Source organism: Nerophis ophidion, linkage group LG10 (assembly GCF_033978795.1).
Source record: "Nerophis ophidion isolate RoL-2023_Sa linkage group LG10, RoL_Noph_v1.0, whole genome shotgun sequence".
Lineage (NCBI taxonomy): Eukaryota > Metazoa > Chordata > Actinopteri > Syngnathiformes > Syngnathidae > Nerophis > Nerophis ophidion.
Window position 1 is genome coordinate 60,963,356 of NC_084620.1, and position 26,222 is coordinate 60,989,577.

At 41.7% G+C, this 26,222-nt stretch overlaps 1 protein-coding gene across 2 annotated transcripts in view; it reads left to right on the forward strand.

Moving 5' to 3' along the window:
- Positions 1 to 26,222, forward strand: part of grm8a (glutamate receptor, metabotropic 8a) — a 460,233-nt gene that overhangs the window by 427,423 nt on the left and 6,588 nt on the right. For both annotated transcript variants that reach the window (XM_061914324.1, XM_061914323.1), the window contains exons 8-11: positions 2,135 to 2,274; positions 5,110 to 5,256; positions 10,695 to 11,116; positions 12,774 to 13,140. In XM_061914324.1, coding sequence (XP_061770308.1) covers positions 2,135 to 2,274; positions 5,110 to 5,256; positions 10,695 to 11,116; positions 12,774 to 13,140 — 1,076 coding nt within the window. The remainder of the gene's footprint in view (positions 1 to 2,134; positions 2,275 to 5,109; positions 5,257 to 10,694; positions 11,117 to 12,773; positions 13,141 to 26,222) is intronic.

Sequence of the window (26,222 nt, forward strand, 5' to 3'; positions counted from 1 at the left end):
CTGTGCACGTGATGGAAGATTACACTGCACATGTGATGGAGGAATGCACAGTTCAGGGTTGCAATTCTATTGAATTTGCATGAAACCAGGTTGTTTCAGCCAATAACTATGCTGCAAGATCTAGCATGTTGCATTCAATGTTTATTCCTATTAATTCCCATGGAAAGTTTCCAATTTGGAATATTCACGGAATTTTGCCACTGACAGTTTGTTTGTGTTTTAGTTTTTTCTCTTTGGTATTTCCTGTCCTCAGTTCCTATCAGCACTCTTATTTTGGTTCAGCTTCCTGTTTGTCTCCCTGAGTGCTTTGTTTTCCCTCAGCTGCGGCTGATTGGCACCTGGCCACACCTGGTGTCAATCAGCCCACTTCTATTTGAGCCTGTATTTGTCCTCCAGTCAGTTGCTGGATTATTGTCTTGTCGATGACTTCCGTATTGTCGCTCCTGTCGTGTCGTTTCATGTCGAGTCATTGCAGCCTAGCAGTAAGCCATCTTTCGGTTTCTGTTTGTAGCTTACTGTTTTTTTGTTCCCTGCTTCTGTTTTGTTTTCACTCTACAAGTAACGACTTCTGTTTCCCTGTTTGCTACCTGCTAGCTTCCACGTTAGGCCCCTTTTTGTTTCTTGCTAGCTTCCATGCTAAAGACCCTTTTGTTTGTTATCCGCCTTGTGGGCGCCATTTGTTAGCACCCTTTTGGTTGTTCTTATTCAAACATTTTAATTAAATCATGTTTTCTTGCAAACTGCCTCCCTCCTTCTCTGCATCTTGGGGTTGGTCTACAACAGGGGTAGGGAACCTATGGCTCTAGAGCCAGATGTGGCTCTTGATGACTGCATCTGACTCTCGGATACATCTGAGCTGACATTGCTTAACACGATAAGTAATGAATATTTCCACTTGTAATCACAGTGTTAAAAATAACGTTCAAAATATAAAACATGCTCATGCATTTGAATCCATCCATCCTTTTTTCTACCACACTTGTTCAAGAAGTTGCACTAAGGTTAATAAGTAATTTATTTATTATTGGTTAGTGTAGGACTTGCCGTTCTGGGGGTTCTTCAGACCACCAAGCACTAAAATGAGAGCCTGCTTTAGGGTTACAATATTGTTTTATTTTTCAAAAAGTCTCTCAGTTGCTTTCCAGCAATTGTCTTTTTCTCTTTCGTTCTCGCTCGCACTCTGGCTCCAGCCCCAACCCCGTCTCTCCTCCTGGCTGCTACTTATATACAGAGCGACAGGTGATTAGATAACAAGGCCCAGCTGGGCCATTTACGCACCTGTTGCTGATTTTGAGGCCGATCCTGGCAACACCCCGCTTCACTGCCAGCCCGCAGGCCACGCCCCCTCCATAGTTAGCTTCAGAATAACAATGTTATTACAAAGAATACGAGACCTATTATACTCTACAAATTTTGGCCTTACTTAAAAATGCACGCGTTTTGTTGTGTTCAGTGTTAAAAAAAATATCATATGGCTCTTACAGAAATACATTTTAAAATATTTGGCTTCTTGGCTCTCTCAGCCAAAAAGGTTCCCGACCCCTGGTCGACAACAAACTCTGACAACGTTGTTTCTGCCAATAATTATGCTGCAAGATCTTGCATGTTGCATTCAATGTTTATTCCCATTAATTCAGATTAATTCCCATGGAAAGTTTTCAACTTGGAATATTCCCAGAATTTTGTAACCCTATTGTTGATTTACATAAAGATTGTGAATGATAGGCACACTTCCAAATGAAGTGCAGTTCCCCTTTAATGCCTTTCGGATTTATTTTAATGAGTTTCTTAGCCGCATGAGTACGGTATCAATGACTTATAGTATGCGGGTTCTATTCCCCGCCACAGCTACGTCGTGATTGGATTTCCGATTGGCTTGTCTGGCCGTGAAAGGCAGAAGGAAGAAAAAAAGGGGATGAGCGGCAAACAGATCAGAAAGAGAAATCCAAGTTGTTGACTCCCGAGTGAAGTGCAGACATAAATGTAGTCATGCGTGTAGTTAGTCACACTGCAGCTCGGCGTTGTGTTCTCTTAAGACTCCATGTCGGCATAATCAGGTTTTAAATAGGAGGTAAACATCAAGAGGCTGACTTGGACTCCTTCCAATCAGCATTTTTTTTAAATATTTTTGCAGGAAGTGCTGGCACGCCGGTGGTTTTCAATGAGAACGGAGACGCTCCAGGGCGATACGACATCTTCCAGTACCAGATCACCAACAAATCCACTGCAGAGTACAGAGTCATTGGATCCTGGACCGACAAGCTGCACCTCAAGGTGGGAATTATTTATTAGGGACCGAATGTCCCTTTGGGACAGAGGACTCTATTGTATTTCTAAGGTTTTATTATTATTATACCGCCACCTCTTTGACCCCCTTAACATGCTTCAAAACTCACCAAATTTGACACACAAATCAGGACTGGCGACAATTGCCGTCTAATAAAAAAAACAACCCCAAAACTCAAAATTGAGCTCTAGCACCCCCTAGGAAAAAACACAGACAAAACTGCATGTAACTTCCGTTAGGAATGTCGTAGAGAATTGAAACAAAAACCTCTATGTAGGTCTAAACTAGACCTACATTTCATACACATACATCCTTCAGAAAAATCAACAGGAAGTTGGCAAAAACCCCTTCAAAACAAAAGTTTCTTAAAAAAATGTCTTTTTCGCCTCTGAGCTGTAATTTGACCCCCTTAAAATACTTCAAAACTCGCCAAACTGGACACACACATCAGGACTGGTGAAAATTGAAATAAAAAAAAAAAAAAAAAAAAACTCTAAATTGAGCTCTAGCGCCCCCTAGGAATAAAACACTGACAAAACTGCTCCTGGGAAGAAAACACGTACAAAACTGCTTGTAACTTCCGGTAGGAAGGTCGTAGGGACATGAAACAAAAACATCTATGTAGGTCTCACTTAGACCTACGTTTCATTAATTGAAATCCTTCAGCAACAATCAACAGGAAGGTGGCAATTACCCCTTCAAAACAAAAGTTTTGTAAAAACCCGTCACCTTTTTTCAAATATTATCTCCCCTGAGCGCGTTCGTTGTGTCGGCTTCAAACTACCACAGGAGAGAGATTGAACCCTTTTGATTAAAATGTTGAACAAAAAGTTTTTCAAACTGCTCCGATTTTGATTTTACGAGCCTTCAAAGAATGGCCGCTTAAAAGCAGGAAGCACGAGCGTGACCACACAATGCAGAGAAGGTAGGTACTGTGCGGGTAAAGATATGTTGACTGGGTGAAAGAAGCAGGCACCAGTTGGACTCCAGGATACAGAGAAGGTAGGTAATGTGCAGGTAAAGATATGTTGCCTGGGTGAAAGAAGGAGGCACCAGTTGGACTCAAGGATACAGAGAGAGTAAGTAATGTGCAGGTAAAGATATGTTGTCCGGGTGATGGCAGGAAGCACCAGCGTGTATGGGTGACAGAAATAAGCACCAGTGTGACCCCAGGATGCAGGGAAGGTAGGTAATGTGCAGGTAAAGATATGTTGAATAGATAAAGGCAGAAAACACCAGCAAAAGTCGGTCCCGTCCATCACTGCTTGCAGCTTCAATTTGTTTTCATTTTTGTTCCGTATTAACTTGTTGATAATGAAAATAATCCAGAGTTGGGCCGGGTGTTCCGAATCCACTCAGGACTTCATTAGAAAGAGCCGGATGACAAGCCGATAGACAATAAACGCTTCCCGCATGACGGATTATTGGCTGTGCCGAGACAAACCAGTGCATGTGGGGGGGGGGGGTACTAAAAGCAAACTAAATACTGAAAATTTGCACAATTCTACCTAATACCCTCTGTAAGCAGTCCTGTGCAGAGCAGCCTGTTTGGGGTAGAAATCCTTTCATTCTCTGTGTATCAATCAATCAATCAATCAATCAATCAATCAATGTTTACTTATATAGCCAGAAATTACAAGTAACGTAGTGTTCCATTGTGAAAGTCCAGTCCATAGTGGATCTAACATAATAGTGGGAGTCCAGTCCATAGTGGATCTAACATAATAGTGAGAGTCCAGTCCATAGTGGATCTAACATAATAGTGAGAGTCCAGTCCATAGTGGATCTAACATAATAGTGAGAGTCCAGTCCATAGTGGATCTAACATAATAGTGAGAGTCCAGTCCATAGTGGATCTAACATAATAGTGAGAGTCCAGCCCATAGTGGATCTAACATAATATTGTGAACTAACCAATCCAACTGTTAGATCCACTATGGGCTGGACTATATTAGGACAACCGGATGTGAGCCCCAAAACTCCCAAATGCCCCCTGAATAATAATAATAATAATAATAATAATAATAATACCACAAGACAAAGGGGTCCGATATTCCTTTAAAAAAAAACTACACACATTTTCAGCATCTGTTGACAACTATTTGTTGGATTACGGCGGTTAATGAAGAAAAAAATGCATAAATTAGCTGCACCGTTTTATAAGCCACGGGGTTCAAAGCAGAGACAAAAAGTAACGACTTATAGTCCAGAATTTAGGGCATACAGTTTGGAATAAATGTGTAACTTCCTGGGGTAAATACAAGAAGTAGTTGAGTGTTTGTGTTGATGTTTAGTTTGCCACAAATAAAGTAGACACTTCCTGTCTGCTGCTCAAGTTACATTCTGCTCTCTCAGTCTCTGGTCTGTAAAAAAAAAAAAAGGTGAGTTTTATGAATTAGGCTAGCATTGGAGAAGTCAAGCTGCTCTGATCAAACATCATGAGATGTAAAAAAAAATAAAAAAAAAAAAGTTGTAACCGCACTAATTGTCACTTCTGCTGAGGCGCCGACACAAGAAGACGTGAAGTTGTTTTCTTTTCACATCTCAGCCAGCTGCCAGACTGCAGATGGGAAACAGTGTTTTCTGTTCAAACACGTTTTGATGCATCATACTTTATTTACCTTAAGTTCCGCGTTATTCTTTTCCAAACATTTCTTTTCCTGCTACTGACGCGCTTAGCAACAGGGAGAAGCTGCATGGCAACCAAGCCGAGTCTTTCAATCCACACTCCGTCTTTCTTTTTAAAAATTGCATCATATTGCCTTTTATGTTTTGCTGTGAAGTCCCGCTAAATTCCTGTGTGCCCGCTGGATGCCCCCCAGGTGGAGGCCATGCGCTGGAAGAGAGGCGACCCCTCGCTGCCGCCGTCAGTCTGCAGCCTGCCCTGTCGTGCCGGGGAGAGGAAGAAGGTGGTGAAAGGTGTGCCATGCTGCTGGCACTGTGAGCGCTGCGAGGGCTACCACTACCAGGTACCCCGGGATTATTACTTCATTATTCATCCACCAATTTTACAGCCAAAATGTACCCAACTTGGGGCCAAATTGTACTAATATTACGGTTAAAATGTACCAATATTAAGCTGAAATTGTACCAATTTTAGGGCCAAATTTTGTACCAATTTCAGGCCCAAATTGTAACAATTTTAGGGGCAAAATGTAATGTATCAATTTTAGGGAAAAAATATACACATTTTAGGGCCAAAAAGCACCAAAATTAGAGCCCAATTGTACCAATTTTAGGGCCAAAATCTACCAATTTTGGGGCCAAAATGTACTAATTTTAGGGCTAGAATGTCTTAATTTTAGGGCCAAAAATTACCACTTTTAGGCCAAATGTACTAAATTAAGGGCCAAAATGTACCAACTTTAGGTACAAAATGTACAAATTTTAGGCCCAAAATGTACCAATTTAAGGCTACAATGTACACATTTGCGGTCCAAAATGTACCACCTTTTTGGCCGAATTATTCAATTTTAGGGCCAAGATGCACAAGTTGTAGGGCCAAAATTTACCAATTCTAGGGTCAAATTGTAGCAATTTTAGAGCCAAAATGTAATTTGCCAATTTTAGGGTCAAAGTGTACCAAATTTTAGGGCCAAAATGTAACAATTATAGGACCAAAGTATACCAATTTTATGGCAAAAATGTAACAATTTTAGGGCAACAATGTAACAATTTTAAGGCCAAAATATACAATTTTAGGGCAAAAACTTACCAGTTTTAGGGCCACATTGTACCAAATTTAGGGGCAAAATATATAAATTTTAGGGCCAAAATGTAACAATTTTAGGGCCATTATGTGCCAATTTTAGGGCCAAAGTGTACCAATTTTAGTAAAACATGTACAGATTTTAGGGCAAAAATGTACTATTTTTAGGGCCAAAATTGACCAATTTTAGGGCAAAAAATTACCAATTTTAGGGGAAAAAGTACACAATTTTAAGGAAAAATTATTACCAATTTTAGGGAAAAAATATAAAATTTTAGGTCAAAAGATTTTCCAATTGTAGGGCCAAAATGTACCAATTGTGGGGACAAAATGTACCAAATTTAGGGCCAAAAATGTATCAAATATTGGGGCAAAAACTGTACCAAATTTGGGGCAAAATGTATCAATTGTAGGGCCAAAATGTACCAAATTTAGGGCCAAAAATTTACCAAATTTAGGGCCAAAAATTAATCAAATATTGGGGCAAAAACTGTACCAAATTTAGGGGCAAAATGTATCAATTGTAGGGCCAAAATGTACCAATTGTGGGGACAAAATGTACCAAATCTAGGGCCAGAAATTTACCAAATTTAGGGCCAAAATGTATCAAATTTTGGGGCAAAAACTGTACCAAATTTAGGGCCAAAATTTATCAATTGTGGGGCCAAAATGTACCAATTCTAGGGCCAAAATGTGCAAATTTTAGGGCCAAAACATACTATTTTAGGGCAAAATTGACCAGTTTTAGAGCAAAAATGTACCAGTTTTAGGGCAAAAATGTACCAATTTTCTGGTCAAAATGTACCAATTTTTGGGCAAAAATATACATATTTAGGGCCAAAATATACCAATTGTAGGGCCAAAACATACCAAATTCAGGGCCAAAATATATCAATTTTAAGGAAAAAATATACCAATTTTAGGGAAAAAATATACCATTTTAGGGAAAAAATATACTAATTGTAAGGCCAAAATGTACCAATATTAGGGCCAAAATGTATCAGTTTTAGGGCAAAAATGTACCAATTTTCTGGTCAAAATGTACCAATTTTTGGGCAAAAATATACAATTTTAGGGCCAAACATGTACCATATTTAGGGTCAAACTCTACCACTTTTAGGGCAAAAATATTCAAATTTTAGGGCAAAAATGTACCCATTTTACGGCCAAATATACACATTTTAGGGCCAAAATATGCCAATTATAGGACCAAAATGTACCAATTTTTAGGCCAAATTGTACCAATATCAGGGCCAAAATTTACCAATTTTTAGGCCAAAATGTACCAATTAAAGCCCGAGAGCTTAAACATTGCTCCCAGCTTTAATTTAAACTATATTTTATCAGGCAACATTTTGAAGAGAGGTCAGGGAAAAAGAGGTTGAAGGTGGAAAAGTAACCACCGACGGCAACAATTTAAGCGAGAATGTTTCTTTGTGTCACCTGAACACATCTTTTCAAGTCGGGACAAAAGTGTCCATGATTACAAGGCTGCAGTTTATTTCATTTGAAGGCGGCTCTTCTTCCATTCAAGGCAGTCAAATTCCTGAAAGCAAAGACGAGTGCAAGGCTGAGGAAAATGTGAAGCAGGCGCAGCGATCAATACCCACTCCTGCTGCTGCCCATAGCACCCGCGTCAACTCCTCAATATTGTGGCTGACACTTGACCAGAGGACTTGGGACTGAGCGCTGGCTGCAAGTCTTTGTGGAACCTGCTGGACCAAAGGACTTGGGACTGAGCGCTGGCTGCAAGTCCTTGTGGAACCTGCTGGACCAAAGGACTTGGGAGCGAGCGCTGGCTGCAAGTCTTTGTGGAACCCGCTGGACCAAAGGACTTGGGAGCGAGTGCTGGCTGCAAGTCCTTGTGGAACCTGCTGGACCAAAGGACTTGGGACTGAGCGCTGGCTGCAAGTCTTTGTGGAACCTGCTGAACCAAAGGACTTGGAACTGAGCGCTGGCTGCAAGTCCTTGTGGAACCTGCTGGACCAAAGGACTTGGGAGCGAGCGCTGGCTGCAAGTCTTTGTGGAACCTGCTGGACCAAAGGACTTGGGACTGAGCGCTGGCTGCAAGTCCTTGTGGAACCTGCTGGACCAAAGGACTTGGGAGCGAGTGCTGGCTACAAGTCCTTGTGGAACCTGCTGGACCAAAGGACTTGGGAGCGAGCGCTGGCTGCAAGTCTTTGTGGAACCTGCTGGACCAAAGGACTTGGGAGCGAGCGCTGGCTGCAAGTCTTTGTGGAACCTGCTGGACCAAAGGACTTGGGAGCGAGTGCTGGCTGCAAGTCCTTGTGGAACCTGCTGGACCAAAGGACTTGGGACTGAGCGCTGGCTGCAAGTCCTTGTGGAACCTGCTGGACCAAAGGACTTGGGAGCGAGTGCTGGCTGCAAGTCCTTGTGGAACCTGCTGGACCAAAGGACATGGGAGCGAGCGCTGGCTGCAAGTCTTTGTGGAACCTGCTGGACCAAAGGACTTGGGAGCGAGCGCTGGCTGCAAGTCTTTGTGGAACCTGCTGGACCAAAGGACTTGGGACTGAGCGCTGGCTGCAAGTCTTTGTGGAACCTGCTGGACCAAAGACACGCACGGCACTAAACAGCCAGCGCAGACAAATAACATACGAGTCATTTCACATGAAAGCACTGCAGTACAGTATGTACAGTACTAGGAGTGTTACAGTATATACAGTACTAGCAAAATTACAGAAATATGTGCAGTACCAGTAGTATTACAGTATGTACATTACAAGTTGTATTACAGTATGTACAGTACTAGTAGTATTACAGTATGTACAGTACTAGTAGTATTACAGTATGTGCAGTACTAGTGACATTACAGAAATATGTACAGTACTAGTATCATCACAGTATGTACAATATTGGTAGCATCACAGTCTGTATAGTACTAGTAGTATTATAGTAAGTACAGTACTAGTGACATTACAGAAATATGTACAGTACTAGTATCATCACAGTATGTACAATATTGGTAGCATCACAGTCTGTATAGTACTAGTAGTATTATAGTAAGTACAGTACTAGTGACATTACAGAAATATGTACAGTACCAGTAGTATTATAGTATGTATATTACTAGTTACATTACAGTATGTACAGTACTGGTAGTATTACAGTAAATACAGTACCAGTGACATTACAGAAATATGTACAGTACTAGTAGTATTACAGTATGTACATTACTAGTAGCATCACAGTATGTACAATACTGGTAGCATTACAGCAGTATGTACATTACTAGTAGTATTACAGTATGTACAGTACTAGTAGCATTACATTCTGTAGAGTACTAGTAGTATTACAGTAAGTACAGTACTAGTGAAATTAAAGCAGTACAGTATGTACAGTACTAGTATCATTACAGTATGTACATTACTAGTAGTATTACAGTATGTACAGTACTAGTAGCATCACATTCTGTAGAGTACTAGTAGTATTACAGTAAGTACAGTACTAGTGAAATTAAAGCAGTACAGTATGTACATTACTAGTAGCATTACAGTATGTACAGTACTAGTAGCATCACAGTATGTACAGTACTAGTAGCATCACAGTATGTACATTACTAGTAGCATTACAGTATGTACAGTACTAGTAGTATTACAGCAGAAACCCCTGAAGAGCAGGGAAACCTGAGAAACAGGCTTGTTTGGATAGGCTCTCTTTTTCCTGACTTACTATGTATATATATTTTTATATATATATATATATATATATATATATATATATATGGTAAGTCAGGAAAAACAGAGGGACAGCGTGGGGCGGGGGAGAGTGGACGTGCGCAAACCAAGGGTCCTTGGTTCAATCCCCACCTAGTCCCAACCTCGTCACGTGAATTGTGAATTATATTTATATAGCGCTTTTCTCTAGCGACTCAAAGTGCTATACATAGTGAAACCCAATATCTAAGTTACATTTTTAAAGCAGTGTGGGTGGCACTGGGAGCAGGTGGGTAAGGTGTCTTGCCCAATGACACAATGGCAGTGACTAGGATGGCGGAAGCGGGAATCGAACATGCAACCCTCAAGTTGCTGACACGGCTGCTCTACCAACCGAGCTATGCCGCCCCGGACACAACGTCCGTTGTGTCCTTGAGCAAGACACTTCACCTTTGCTCCTGATGGGTGCTGGTTAGCGCCTTGCATGGCAGCTCCCTCCATCAGTGTGTGAATGTGTGTGTGAATGTGGAAGTAGTGTCAAAGCGCTCTGAATACCTTGAAGGTAGAAAAGTGCTAGCCCATTTATCATATATTATATATACATACAGTCATGGTCAAAAGTTTCCATACACTTGTAAAGCACATAATGTCATTGCGGTCTTGAGTTTTCAATAATTTCTACAACTTTTATTCTTTTATGATAGAGTGATTGGAGCACATGCTTGTTGGTCACGAAAAACATTTATACAAATTATGAAACTATTCATACAAATGATTGGAAACTCAAGACAGCCATGACATTATGTTCTTTTCAAATTAAAAATGTTAGAAATATATATGTTTTTTCAAAATATGACGAAAAAGAAAAAGAAAATGGAAGCTCTTTGACACGTTAGTTTCACGTTTGAAGTTGAATTGCTTTGCTTTGCACCTCCATTGTTTGCACGCCATCATGACAAATGTCTCCTGTTTTGGATATTTTCTCTTATTTTTCTGACTGGAAGTGAAATGTGAAACGTTGCAGGCATCAGAGTTGACGTGCGAGCTGTGTCCCTACGAGATGCGGCCGGACGCCAACCGCACGGGCTGCGTGGCCATCCCCATCATCAAGCTGGAGTGGCACTCGCCCTGGGCCGTCATGCCCGTCTTCATCTCCATGCTGGGCATCATCGCCACCTCCTTCGTCATCGTCACCTTCGTGCGCTACAACGACACGCCCATCGTGCGGGCGTCGGGCCGGGAGATGAGCTACGTGCTGCTCACGGGGATCTTCCTGTGCTACGCCATCACCTTCCTCATGATCGCCGCCCCGGACGTGGGCGTCTGCTCCTTCCGCAGGATCTTCCTGGGCCTGGGCATGTGCTTCAGCTACGCCGCGCTGCTCACCAAGACCAACAGGATACATCGCATCTTCGAGCAGGGCAAGAAGTCGGTGACGGCGCCAAGGTGGGAACCGCCGGGGCTTCTTTTCCTTCCACCTCTCCCGCCGGGGTTATTCGCCATTATGTTTGCCTCATGCATTATTTATGAGCCGTGAACTCGCACTCGCCCGCTTGTGAGAGACACCCCGGCTCAACCAGTCAGGCACGTGGCACAAATACTAATCTTGGATTTCATGCTCCTCCAACCTGTCCGCTAGCAAAGAGGTCGTCCGTTTCCTCGTCAGGTGACCCACGGACTGGAGCCTACAAACCCCGTTTTATATGAGTTGGGAAATTGTGTTAGATGTAAATATAAACAGAATACAATGGTTTGCAAATCCTTTTCAAGCCATATTCAGTTGAATATGCTACAAAGACAACATATTTGATGTTCAAACTTGCAAATAATCATTAACTTAGAATTTCAAGGCTGCAACACGTGCCAAAGTAGTTGGGAAAGGGCATGTTCACCACTGTGTTACATCACCTTTTCTTTTAACAACACTCAATAAACGTTTGGGAACCGAGGAAACTAATTGTTGAAGCTTTGAAAGTGGAATTCTTTCCCATTCTTGTTTTATGTAGAGCTTCAGTCCTTCAACAGTCCGGGGTCTCCGCTGTCCTATTTTACGCTTCATAATGCGCCACACATTTTCCATGGGAGACAGGTCTGGACTGCAGGCGGGCCAGAAAAGTACCCGCACTCTTTTTTTTACAAAGCCACACTTCAAACTCCATCCATCCATCCATTTTCTACCGCTTATTCCCTTTCGGGGTTGCGGGGGGCGTGGCGCCTATCTCAGCTACAATCGGGCGGAAGGCGGGGTACACCCTGGACAAGTCGCTACCTCATCGCAGGGCCAACACAGATAGACAGACAACATTCACACACTAGGGACCATTTAGTGTTGCCAATCAACCTATCCCCAGGTGCATGTCTTTGGAGGTGGGAGGGGCCTATCCCCAGGTGCATGTCTTTGGAGGTGGGAGGGGCCTATCCCCAGGTGCATGTCTTTGGAGGTGGGAGGGGCAAATCCCCAGGTGCATGTCTTTGGAGGTGGGAGGAGCCTATCCCCAGGTGCATGTCTTTGGAGGTGGGAGGGGCCTATCCCCAGGTGCATGTCTTTGGAGGTGGGAGGGGCCTATCCCCAGGTGCATGTCTTTGGAGGTGGGAGGGGCCTATCCCCAGGTGCATGTCTTTGGAGGTGGGAGGGGCCTATCCCCAGGTGCATGTCTTTGGAGGTGGGAGGAAGCCGGAGTAGAACCCCCGCATTCACGGGGAGAACATGCAAACTCCACACAGAAAGATCCCGAGCCTGGATTTGAACCCAGGACTGCAGGACCTTCGTATTGTGAGGCAGACGCACTAACCCCTCTGCCACCGTGAAGCCAAATGACACAATATGTTCCTGAACATGTCAGCAGACTAATTAGGAGCCTTTGTTTGTTTACTTACTACTAAAAGACAAGTTGTCTAGTATGTTGACTATTTTATTTAAGGACAAATTGCAATACGAAACATAAGATTATTATTTTTTTTTAAGCCAATAATGACATTTTTGTGGTGCCCTTTATTTTGAAAAGTGCCGGTACCAAATTGTTGTTATCAAACAACAAACTGCACTCTTATTTTCCTTGGACATGTTTCTTTTTGTCAACAAGTCCTTCTTCTTGTGCGCCAGGTTCATCTCCCCGGCCTCCCAGCTGGTCATCACCTTCTCGCTCATCTCCGTCCAGCTCCTGGGCGTCTTCGTGTGGTTCGCCACCGACCCGCCGCACACGGTGGTGGACTACGGCGAGCAGCGGACCCAGGACCCCCTGTCGGCGCGCGGCGTCCTCAAGTGTGACATCTCCGACCTCTCCCTCATCTGCTCGCTGGGTTACTCCATCCTGCTGATGGTGACGTGCACCGTCTACGCCATCAAGACGCGCGGCGTGCCCGAAACCTTCAACGAGGCCAAGCCCATCGGGTTCACCATGTACACCACCTGTATCATCTGGCTGGCCTTCATCCCCATCTTCTTTGGAACCTCCCAGTCCGCAGAGAGGGTAACTTCTACATCAACTTCTACATCAAAAAACAATAAATAAATATATATATATATATCTGCATACATATATAAGTATATATATACGTATATATGTATATATAATATATATATATATTTATACATATATGTATGTGTGTGTGTGTGTCTGCATATATTTATATATATATATATATATATATATATATATATATATATATATATATATATATATATATATATATATATATATATGAAGAGTTCATACGCAAAAACCGATAAACGCCATTTTGATAAAGTTTAGCCCAGCCTCGGTAATATATAGTCCGCCACTTCTATTGTGGTATACCAAAATCAATTTGTTTGCAAATGCGGACAAATGCTGCTTTTAACGTCATTTAGTTCAGCGATTTATTGCAAAGGCCGATAAGCGCCATGGATCATCTACCACAAAAACCGATATATCCGTTTGCCCAACCAGCGCTGCAGTACGGGATCACGTGACAAACAAAATGGCGGCGCGCACGGACTCACTCAGTGTTGTTATCCACGCATGAATAATTTGGAAGCTTCTCCTGTCAACACTGTTAAGCCAGCGAAAAAAACTGACGTGTTGAAGTTATTATTTGATGTTGGCGCTAGCACGCGTGTCCGTGAGTTTTACACCGCTGCGTTAAACGATGTTGTCGAGCATGGAGCTAATGGCGATAACGATGATGAGTGAGCTATTATCTGCACAGGACTGTTTTTCATAGGCAAACCAGGTTGAGCATTTGTGCTTGTTTTATTAATAAAACATTGTCTTCATTGCAACTCTGTTTTTTTTGTTTTTTCATTTTGTGCTGAAAAGCACAAGGTAAATATGTGAGGTCACAGTTCCAAAAAAGCATGTTCGGTTAGCAAGTACGAAAAAACAATGTTCGCAGGGACAGCTAGATTTATACGTCCCAAGGGATCGAAACTGTTAAATAATGAAGTAAAGAAATGTGAACAGTTGTTACGTTGAAATGTGGCTTTCGATAAATGTCATGTTCTGTTTTTCTCTCTATCTTTATCTTGAATATTATGCGAAATAACGACCGCAAAGAAAACGATTTTGGAGATATCTGTTTTTGCGACATATCATAATTTGGATATATCTGCTTTTGACGTAAAACCACATTCAACACTCTTACTTGAAAGCCATTCATTACATCAGCATTTCTTAAAAGTTTAGGCTTTCATGACTTGCTTATGTTGATATTAAATAAACTATTTTACGCTTGTACATGTACCGGCAACACCAGCAGGCAGAAAATCGTTAATATACAGAATCGGTCAAAATGGATTTATCTGCTTTTGCATATGAACTCTTCATATATATATATATATATATATATATATATATATATATATATATATATATATATATATATATATCTTGATTGGATTATCCAGAGAGTAGTGCTCGATACCGTGGTAGAGCGCGATATGTAGGTGTGGGAAAAATCGCACCAGAAAGCACTTGATGAAAGCGGATACAACTTCACCCTCACCTATGAACCCATGCGAGGAAACCAACCAAAAAAGAGCAGAAAACAAAACAACATCATCTGGTACAACCCACCATTCAGCAAAAACGTCTCAACCAACATCGGCCACAAGTTCCTCACTCTGATCGACAAACACTTCCCCAAAGGCAACACTCTAAGAAAAATATTCAACAAGAACAATATTAAATTGAGCTACAGCTGTATGAATAACATACAACAAATCATTTCAAACCACAACAAAGCAATTGCAAAAGGACTGCCTACCCCCAGACTAAACGACTCTGAAACCAATAAGGAATGTAACTGTCGCAAGAAACCTTATTGCCCTCTCAGCGGAGGGTGCTTACAGACATCAGTCGTTTACCAAGCAAAGGTAACACGCAAGGACATTAACACATCCGACACGTACGTAGGATTAACCGAAGGAGCGTTCAAAAAAAGATAGAATAATCACAAGGCCTCCTTTAGAAACCAGACTTTGCGGAATTCTACAGAACTCAGCAAACACATTAGGAACCTCAAAGACAATAATGTTGAATATTCAATAACATGGCAAATTTTTGCATCCAGCACACCTTACAATAATGGTAATAAAAGATGCAACCTATGCTTAAAAGAGAAACTGTTTATTATATATCATCCAGACCTGTCATCCCTCAACAAGCGCAGTGAAATCATTTCAACATGCCGCCACAGACGGAAACACCTCCTAGGTAACACATGAGCCAATCACCACGCCCCTACGCCTGCCTGTACCCACCCACTCTGTGCCCTATACAAACCATTGTATGTGAATGCTTCCATTAAAATCTCCTGATGATTGAGGGAACCCCTCATGAAACAGTTCTGTAGAGATGAAGTAGTCTTGTGATTTTTCCCCACACCTACATATATACATATATATATATATATATATATATATATATATATATATATATATATATATATATATATATATATATATATATATATATATTTACATATATCTGCAGAACTGTTTCATGAGGGGTTCCCTCAATCGTAGTCTTGTGATTTTTTCCCACACATACATATTGCGCTCTACCACGGTATCGAACACTAGTCTCAGAATAATCCAATTAAGACATATATATATTTGTGTGTGTGTGTGTGTGTGTGTGTGTGTGGGTGTGTGTGTGGGTGTGTGTGTGTGTGTGTGGGTGTGTAATGTTCTGCTGCTGTCATGGAGCGTGTGTAAAATAATGAGAAGCAGAATATGAACTAAGACTTGAGTTTTGGGGTAAGTGGATGGCGATGCTGAGTTTAAGGGTGTCCCGTGATCCCCTTTTTTACATCCTCGTTACATTTGGGTTTGAGGACATTTTTTTTCCATCACAGTTCTTGTCGCTCCTGCATAGCGGACATGTTCTCTTCCCTCCACGGAAGCTCCCGCCGAGATCACAAGTGGGCATTTGCCGGCGCTGTGAAAAAGATGTGAAATAGATGTGGGGGGGTTGGCATCTAATGTCTGAGTGAAGGGAAGTGGGTGTGATGCCTTCACGTTCGCTCCTTCCCTCCAAGGCGGATCTTTCCCGGAGTCGACAATCTCGAGGTGTTGTCAAATTGAACCCAAGCATTTCTTCGAGAGCCCAAATGTCACAGAAAGTTACCCGGCCGCACGTGCTCAAATGTCAACATCCTGCTCCCAAAGCGGCTCACTTTACCTGCGAGTCCACTGAAGCTGCACCACTGCACCACCGCACCAACACTCCCACGCTGGACGCCGGCGGGTAAACACAAGTGTCCCTCCTGCAGTTTATTTGAGATAACGTATTTATTATCATTATAAGGTACACAAAAGGAGTCATCCATCCGTCCGTCTTCTTCCGCTTATTCCAGGTCGGGTCGCGGGGGCAGCGGCCTAAGTATCTCTTATGTGTGACTGCCATCTACTGGTCACACTTATCATTACACTATGCACTGAATAAAATCGCGTCAAGGTCGCTTAGCACTACCATAATTATTCTCATTGGAACATTTAAAGTTTTTGGTGTTTTTTATTGCCGTCGTAGTGCAGTCTACATGTATCTCTTATGTGTGAGGGCCATCTACTGGTCACACTTATCATTACACTATGCACTGAATAAAATTGTGTCAAGGATGGTAAGCACAACCAAAATTATTCTCATTGGAACATTTAAAGTTTTTGGTGTTGTTTACTGCCGTCATAGTGCAGTCTACATACATCTCTTATATGTGAGTGCCATCTACTGGTCACACTTATCATTACACTATGCACCGAATAAAATTGCTTCAGAGTCGGTAAGCACAACCAAAATTATTCTCAATGGAACATTTAAAGTTTTTGGTGTTGTTTACTGCCGTCATAGTGCAGTCTACACATATCTCTTATGTGTGACTGCCATCTACTGGTCACACTTATCATTACACAACATAGCAAATAAAATTTATTCGAGGTCGGTAAACACAACCAAAATTATTCTCCTTGGAACATTTAAAGTTGTTGGTGTTGTCTACTGCCGTCATACTGCAGTCTACATGTATATCTTATGTGTGACTGCCACCTACTGGTCACACTTATCATTACACATGCACCGAATAAAATTGCGTCAAGGATGGTAAGCACAACCAAAATGATTCTCATTGGAAGATTTAAAGTTGTTGGTATTGTTTACTGCCATCATGGTGCAGTCTACACTTACCTCTTATGTGTAACTGCCATCTACTGGTCACACTTATAATTACACCATGTACCAAATAAAATTGCTTCGAGGTCGGTAAGCACAACCAAAATGATTCTCATTGGAACATTTATTAAAGTTTTGGTGTTGTTTACTGCCGTCATAGTGCAGTCCACACGTATCTCTTATGTGTGACTGCCATCTACTGGTCACACTTATCATTACACCATGTTCCAAAAAAATTGCTTCAAAGTTGGTCAGCACAACCTTAATAATTCTTATTGGAACATTTAAAGTTTGGTATTGTTTACTGCCATTGTAGTGCAGTCCACACGTATCTCTTATGTGTGACTGCCATCTACTGGCCACACTTATCATTACACCATGTACCAAATAAAATTGCGTCTAGGTCGGTAAGTACAACCACAATTATTCTGTACATTAGGTGCACTGTCGATTTTTGAGAAAATTAAACGATTTTAAGTGCGCCTTATAGTCCGAAAACTGCGGTACACACCTATTTTTTAATTATTAACACACTTCTGCAGAAAGCTGTTAAAAGCTAACACATTTTGCTGCATGCTTTGAATGGGAAACAATATCAGCATTTGGTGTACAAATGAAAACATTAAATATTAAAAGCTTGCATTCCGAAGGGATATCTTAAGCTTTTTAGCGTTAGTTCATGTTCAGAGAAAAAAATCATGTTTTTAACGGGACATTTTTGCTTGTTGGGGACCAGTTTCGGCAAATTCAAAGACTAATATTCGGCCAAAATGACTGGAATTAAAAACCGAATGGAACAAAATGTCCCTCGGATCTAAAATATGGGAGAAATGACTCAGAGCCTATCGTTGCAAAGTGAAAGTGAAAGTGCACATCCGGCCCTAGCTGGTGAATATTCAACAAAAGGCGACCTAAAGAGGTCGTGACCTTGCAGGCTTTTTGCCGCGTCCGTGTTATTGTCGGCGGTGAAGCGCGGCGTCACGTGTGCGCCAACACGCTTCCTCGTGTGTGACATCATGTACTGTATATGCACCTAATTAGACATCGCGGCTTTATGTGTTTGTGTGCCGGGCGACCGCCAACTTTTATGTGCCGCCGCTAATTGGCTTGAATAGGCTGTCCGGTGTGAGGAAGAGAAGAGAATAAACGCTAATGATGTGATGGGGACTTTAATGAGGAGAGGTGCACTCACGGTATGATTACCAGGCCGTCACCTCGTCTCGCATCGTGCCTCCGTCATCCAATTAGTGAGGCGATGGACGCCATATTTGATTGTATACTCAGCATTAGTCTGGAAAAAAAAGAAAAAAAGGCGCAAGATGGCTGACTTTATTGTTATGTTTATATGCAGACAAATGATAGTCAATTTCAAACCACTTTAAAACCACAGCACAGCAAAAAAAAACTATAAAAAAATACTTATAAATTGTTTTTTTCGGCCATCCATTAATCCGTTTTATAAAAATCTGTTTGTTCAGCACGAAATATCACGCCTTTTAGCGAAGAAATATCCATAATTAAGTGGCACCGTTTCGTAAGCCACAGGGTGCAAAGCGTTGGAAAAAATAAGCAACCTATAGTCTGTAAAATCATGATGCAACGGACACCGTATTTGATTGTGTACTCAGCATTAGTCTGCAGTCACGGGGAGAACATGCAAACTCCATTACAGAAAAAAAAAAACAGAGCCCGGGGATCAAACCCAGAACCTGCCGTGAGCGAATTCAACAATAACACACTTTTTTCAGCGTCCTTGTCGGCATTTTATGAATTCTATTCGTTCAATTCCAAAATATTACGGCTGTTAGCGGAGAAATATCCATAATTAAGTCACGCCTTTTCATAAGCCGCAGGGTTCAAAGCGTTGGAAAATAATAAGCAACATAAAGTCCGTAAAATTATGATGCAACGGACGCCGTATTTGATTGTGTACTCAGCATTAGTCTGCAGTCACGGGGAGAACATGCAAACTCCATTACAGAAAAAAAAAAACAGAGCCCGGGGATCAAACCCAGAACCTGCCGTGAGCGAATTCAACAATAACACACTTTTTTCAGCGTCCTTGTCGGCATTTTATGAATTCTATTCGTTCAATTACAAAATATTACGGCTGTTAGCGGAGAAATATCCATGATTAAGTCGCGCCTTTTCGTAAGCCGCAGGGTTCAAAGCGTTGGAAAATAATAAGCAACATAAAGTCCGTAAAATTATGATGCAACGGACGCCGTATTTGATTGTGTACTCAGCATTAGTCTGCAGTCACGGGGAGAACATGCAAACTCCATCACAGAAAAAAAAAACTGAGCCCAGGGATCAAACCCAGAACCTGCCGTGGGCGAACTCAACAATAACACACTTTTTTCAGCGTCCTTGTCAGCATTTTATGAAATCTATTTGTTCAATTACAAAATATTACGGCTGTTAGCGGAGAAATATCCATAATTAAGTCGCGCCGTTTCGTAAGCCGCAGGGTACAAAGCGTTGGAAAAAATAAGCAACTTATAGTCCGTAAAATAATGACGCAACGGACGCCTTATTTGATTGTGTACTCAGCATTAGTCTGCAGTCACGGGGAGAACATGCAAACTCCATTACAGAAAAAAACCCCGAGGCCGGGAGTCAAACCCAGAACCTGCAGTGAGCGAATTCACCCATAACACACTTTTTTCAGCGTCCTTGTCAGCATTTTATGAAATCTATTCGTTCAATTACAAAATATTACGGCTGTTAGCGGAGAAATATCCATGATTAAGTCGCGCCGTTTTGTAAGCCGCAGGGTACAAAGCGTTGGAAAAAATAAGCAACTTATAGTCCGTAAAATTATGATGCAACGGACCCCCTATTTGATTGTGTACACAGCATTAGTCTGCAGTCACGGGGAGAACATGCAAACTCCATCACAGAAAAAATAATACAAGCTCGGGGATCAAACCCAGAACTTGCAGTGAGCGAATTCAACAATAACACACTTTTTTCAGCGTCCTTGTCAGCATTTTATGAAATCTATTCGTTCAATTCCAAAATATTACGGCTGTAAGCGGAGAAATATCCATAATTAATTCGCGCCGTTTCGTAAACCGCAGGGTTCAAAGCGTTGGAAAAAATAAGCAACTTATAGTCCGTAAAATAATGATGCAACGGACCCCCTATTTGATTGTGTACACAGCATTAGTCTGCAGTCACGGGGAAAACATGCAAACTCCAGCACAGAAAGAAAGAAAAAAAGCTCGGGGATCAAACCCAGAACTTGCAGTGAGCAAACTCAACAATAACACACATTTTCAGCATCCCTATGAGCGTTTTATGAAATCTATTTGTTCAATACAAAATATTACGGCTGTTAGCGGAGAAATATCCATAATTAAGTGGCGCCGTTTCGTAAGCCGCAGGGTTCAAAGCGTTGTAAAAATAATAAGCAACTTATAGTCCGTAAAATTATGATGCAACGGACGCCGTATTTGATTGTGTACTCAGCATTAGTCTGCAGTCACGGGGAGAACATGCAAACTCCATTACAGAAAAAAAACCCGAGGCCGGGAGTCAAACCCAGAACCTGCAGTGAGCGAATTCAACCATAACACACTTTTTTCAGCGTCCCTGTCAGCATTTTATGAAATCTATTCGTTCAATTCCAAAATATTACGGCTGTAAGCGGAGAAATATCCATAATTAAGTCGCGCCGTTTCGTAAACCGCAGGGTCCAAAGCGTTGGAAAAAATAAGCAACTTATAGTCCGTAAAATAATGATGCAACGGACCCCCTATTTGATTGTGTACTCAGCATTAGTCTGCAGTCACGGGAAAAACATGCAAACTCCATCACAGAAAGAAAGAAAAAAAGCTCGGGGATCAAACCCAGAACTTGCAGTGAGCAAACTCAACAATAACACACATTTTCAGAATCCCTATGAGTGTTTTATGAAATCTATTTGTTCAATACAAAATATTACGGCTGTTAGCGGAGAAATATCCATAATTAAGTGGCGCCGTTTCGTAAGCCGCAGGGTTCAAAGCGTTGTAAAAATAATAAGCAACTTATAGTCCGTAAAATTATGATGCAACGGACGCCGTATTTGATTGTGTACTCAGCATTAGTCTGCAGTCACGGGGAGAACATGCAAACTCCATTACAGAAAAAAAACCCGAGGCCGGGAGTCAAACCCAGAACCTGCAGTGAGCGAATTCAACCATAACACACTTTTTTCAGCGTCCCTGTCAGCATTTTATGAAATCTATTCGTTCAATTACAAAATATTACAGCTGTTAGCGGAAAAATATCCATAATTATGTCGCGCCGTTTCGTAAGCCGCAGGGTTCAAAGCGTTGGAAAATAATAAGCAACATAAAGTCCGTAAAATTATGATGCAACGGACGCCCTATTTGATTGTGTACTCAGCATTAGTCTGCAGTCACGGGGAGAACATGCAAACACCATCACAGAAAAAAAAAAAAACAAGCTCGGGGATCAAACCCAGAACTTGCAGTGAGCAAACTCAACAATAACACACATTTTCAGCATCCCTATGAGCGTTTTATGAAATCTATTTGTTCAATACAAAATATCACGGCTGTTAGCGGAGAAATATCCATAATTATGTTGCGCCGTTTCGTAAGCCGCAGGGTTCAAAGCGTTGGAAAATAATAAGCAACTTATAGTCCGTAAAATCATGATGCAACGGACGCCTTATTTGATTGTGTACTCAGCATTAGTCTGCAGTCACGGGGAGAACATGCAAACTCCATTACAGAAAAAAACCCCGAGGCCGGGAGTCAAACCCAGAACCTGCAGTGAGCGAATTCAACCATAACACACTTTTTTCAGCGTCCTTGTCAGCATTTTATGAAATCTATTCGTTCAATTACAAAATATTACGGCTGTTAGCGGAGAAATATCCATAATTAAGTCGCACCGTTTTGTAAGCCGCAGGGTACAAAGCGTTGGAAAAAATAAGCAACTTATAGTCCGTAAAATTATGATGCAACGGACGCCCTATTTGATTGTGTACTCAGCATTAGTCTGCAGTCACGGGGAGAACATGCAAACTCCATCACAGAAAAAATAATACAAGCTCGGGGATCAAACCCAGAACTTGCAGTGAGCGAATTCAACAATAACACACTTTTTTCAGCGTCCTTGTCAGCATTTTATGAAATCTATTTGTTCAATACAAAATATTACGCCTGTAAGCGGAGAAATATCCATAATTAAGTCGCGCCGTTTCGTAAGCCGCAGAGTTCAAAGCGTTGGAAAATAATAAGCAACTTATAGTCCGTAAAATTATGATGCAACGGACGCCGTATTTGATTGTGTACTCAGCATTAGTCTGCAGTCACGGGGAGAACATGCAAACTCCATTACAAAAAAAAACCCCGAGGCCGGGAGTCAAACCCAGAACCTGCAGTGAGCGAATTCAACCATAACACACTTTTTTCAGCGTCCCTGTCAGCATTTTATGAAATCTATTCGTTCAATTACAAAATATTACAGCTGTTAGCGGAAAAATATCCATAATTATGTCGCGCCGTTTCGTAAGCCGCAGGGTTCAAAGCGTTGGAAAATAATAAGCAACATAAAGTCCGTAAAATTATATATAAATTTTTAATGCAACTTATGTCTAAAAAAAGCTACCAAAACGTCAGCAAAAATTTATTTAAAGCCTATTTTGTTTGTGAATATTCTATTTTCATTTTCTTCCCAATCACCAGAATGTAGCAACACGTAGTGAATGATTTATTTTGAAATCCCGGAAGGAGAAGAAGAAACGTGAGTATGATAATTAGAGCAGGATTACAAGTCCTTTTAAAACTTTGGGGAGAGTTTAGGCTCCAAAAAAGTAAAGATGGTGGTTGACTTATTTCCAAACAATACAGAACTTGCAGGACTGTCCCCAGTCAGGTAAAGGAAGAAGCTTTTAGGGTCATGCCCACTTCTGCTCCTGTCGACTACAGCAAGCTCGCCGACAATCTATACACCCCCCCCCCCATCGCCACAAATCAATCCGACAGATATATGGCCGCCCACACACTTTTACGCGAGCAGTAATCAATCCCAGAAGTAATCCGGAGCGGTGGAGAGCGACGGGGCGATGAGCGGGAGGAAGCGTAAATTGAGTTAGAAAAAGTCAACAAGCGGCAGAAAGATGTATTGTGCCGCCATCTTTCAATCGCTGGCAAGAGTCCTGGTTTGATGGCCGGTCGGGAAGGGATTCCTGGGTGGGTCTCGTGTGAGAGGAAGAGAGGGGGTCAATTTAATCCGCAATAAAAAATATATATATGTATATATATATATATATATATATATATATATATATATATATATATATATATATATATATATAGCATGGGTAGCTTACAAATCTGTTGTCACGCCTGTAAGTTATGTTTTGGTCATGCTATGTTTAGTTTTGGGACATTCAGTCACGTTTTGCACTTCCTGGTTTTGTTTGTTTCCATGCCAACTCATTAGTTTTCACCTGTCACCTCCCTGTTCTCAGCCTCACACCTGTTTTCACTAATGATCATAACTATTTAAGTCACTGTTTTTCTTGTCTTCGTCCTGGGGTCTTCACACTCGCACGCACCCTACCCACGCTGTTCCAACCTTCACGTCCTCGTCCACAGTTCCGTGCCGTGTAAGTTTATGTGTTTATGCCACAGTGCACTCTTTTGTTTCATGTCTTTAGTCTTGCCATCTTGCTGTTTAAGTTCATAGTTACGTTGTCTTTCATGCCATTGAGCAAGTGTTTTCCCTGTTTTTGCAACAACTATGTACTCACGTCCACGCCTCGCTCGTCTTGATCCTCATCTGCATCGAAGAAACAATCCATGTCCAAGCCTCGTTGTGACATCTGTGAAGTAGGCACCATTCAATCAATCAATGTTTATTTATATAGCCCTAAATCACAAGTGTCTCAAAGGGCTGCACAAACCAAAACGACACTTAAGGGCAAGGAAAAACTCACACCCAATGGGACGTCGGTGCTGCATTAGTGCTGAAAGGTACACACAGGTTTTGGAGCAACATATGTTGTCATCCAAGCAAGGTTACGATGGACGCCCCTGCTTATTTCAGCAAGACAATGCCAAGCCATGTGTTACAGCAATATGGCTTCATCGTAAAAGAATACGTGTACTAGACTGGCCTGCCTGTAGTCCAGACCTATCTGGCCCATTATAAAGCCTAAAATACAATATATATATATATATATATATATATATATATATATATATATATATATATATATATATATATATATATATATATATATATATATATATATATATATATATATATATATATATATATATATATATATATATATATATATATATATATATATACACACACACCATATTTCCTTGATTAGCTGCATAGGCGCTAATTAATTTAAAACCTCTTCTCACTCCTGCACTTATTCAAAGCACGTGCTAAAAGTAAGCAGGCACTAATAATTTTAGAACCTCTTCTCACCCCTGCGCTTACCATTGACATGCGGTAAAAAATTGAATGTGATTAAAAAAAATATATATATATATTCTTCTGCGTCCGCAGCCCGGTGGTTGGGGACCACTGCTCTACAGCATGTGACCGCGCCCACTTTTACATCATGCTGTCTGAGTGCATGCAATTCACTGCTTCTTGTACGAGTTTGCAATGCATACTTGGTCAACAGATATACCTTCTACACTGATGGTTGTGATATAAACAACTTTAACACTCTTACTAATATGCGCCCCACTCTGTGAACCCACACCAAGCACATTTCTGGAGAGCATTGGCTCTGTGGCACGTTATAAACGCAGCATAGGGATTACCCATAATGCCGTACATCCGTGACTCTTGGCTGTATTATACACACGCCCCCAACCCCGCCCACCTCAACCAACGCACGGAGATGATGGGGAGGGGAGGGGGGAGGGGTTTGGTGCCAGCAGCTTTTATACCCAATCATGGCACCCACCTGTTCCCAATCAGCCTGCTCACCTGTGGGATGTTCCAAATAAGTGTTTGATGAGCATTCCTCAACTTTATCAGTCTTTTTTTTGCCACTTGTGCCAGCTTCTGTAAAACATGTTGCAGGCATCAAATTCCAAATGAGCTAATATTTGGAAACAATAACAAAGTTTACCAGTTCGAACGTTAAATAGCTTTTCTTTGCAGTCTATTCAGTTGAATATAAGTTGAAAAGGATTTGCTCTCATCCGCCCTCCTCCTCGTCCTCACGGCCGCGGCCGCGGCCCCTGCTGATAAAGATAATCATCCCAGCTGGGCAATCTACTCACCTGTCAGCTGGGCTTCGAAGCTGGGCCATACACACTCCATCCCCGCAGGTGGTGCGCCGACCACGCCCCCCTCCACAGTATCAAAATCAGCTTTTTCTGAAGAATTTTATTACATTTTTCAGGGGTTTACATGATGGTATATTTTTTAACAACTAAAATGATCAACAAGATCTTAATAAGCCCTGCAATGAGGTGGAGATTTGTCCAGGGTGTACACCGCCTTCCGCCCGAGTGCAGCTGAGACAGGCTCCAGCGACCCCAAAAGGGACAAGCGGTAGAAAACAGGTGGATGGATGGATGGATGGAAGATCTTATATAACATATTGTTTTTGTGGATTGGCCCTGCGATGAGGAGGCGAATTGTCCAGGGTGTACCCTGCCTTCCGCCCGATTGTAGCTGAGATAGGCCCCAAAGGGAATGAGTGGTAGGAAATGGATGGATGGAAGATCTTAATTACATATTGTTTTTGTGGAGAAAAACAGCACGTTTTTGGGACGGCATAGCTCGGTTGGTAGAGTGGCCGTGCCAGCAAGTTGAGGGTTCCAGGTTCGATTCCTGCTTCCGCTATGCTAGTCACTGCCGTTGTGTCCTTGGGCAAGACACTTTACCCACCTGCTCCCAGT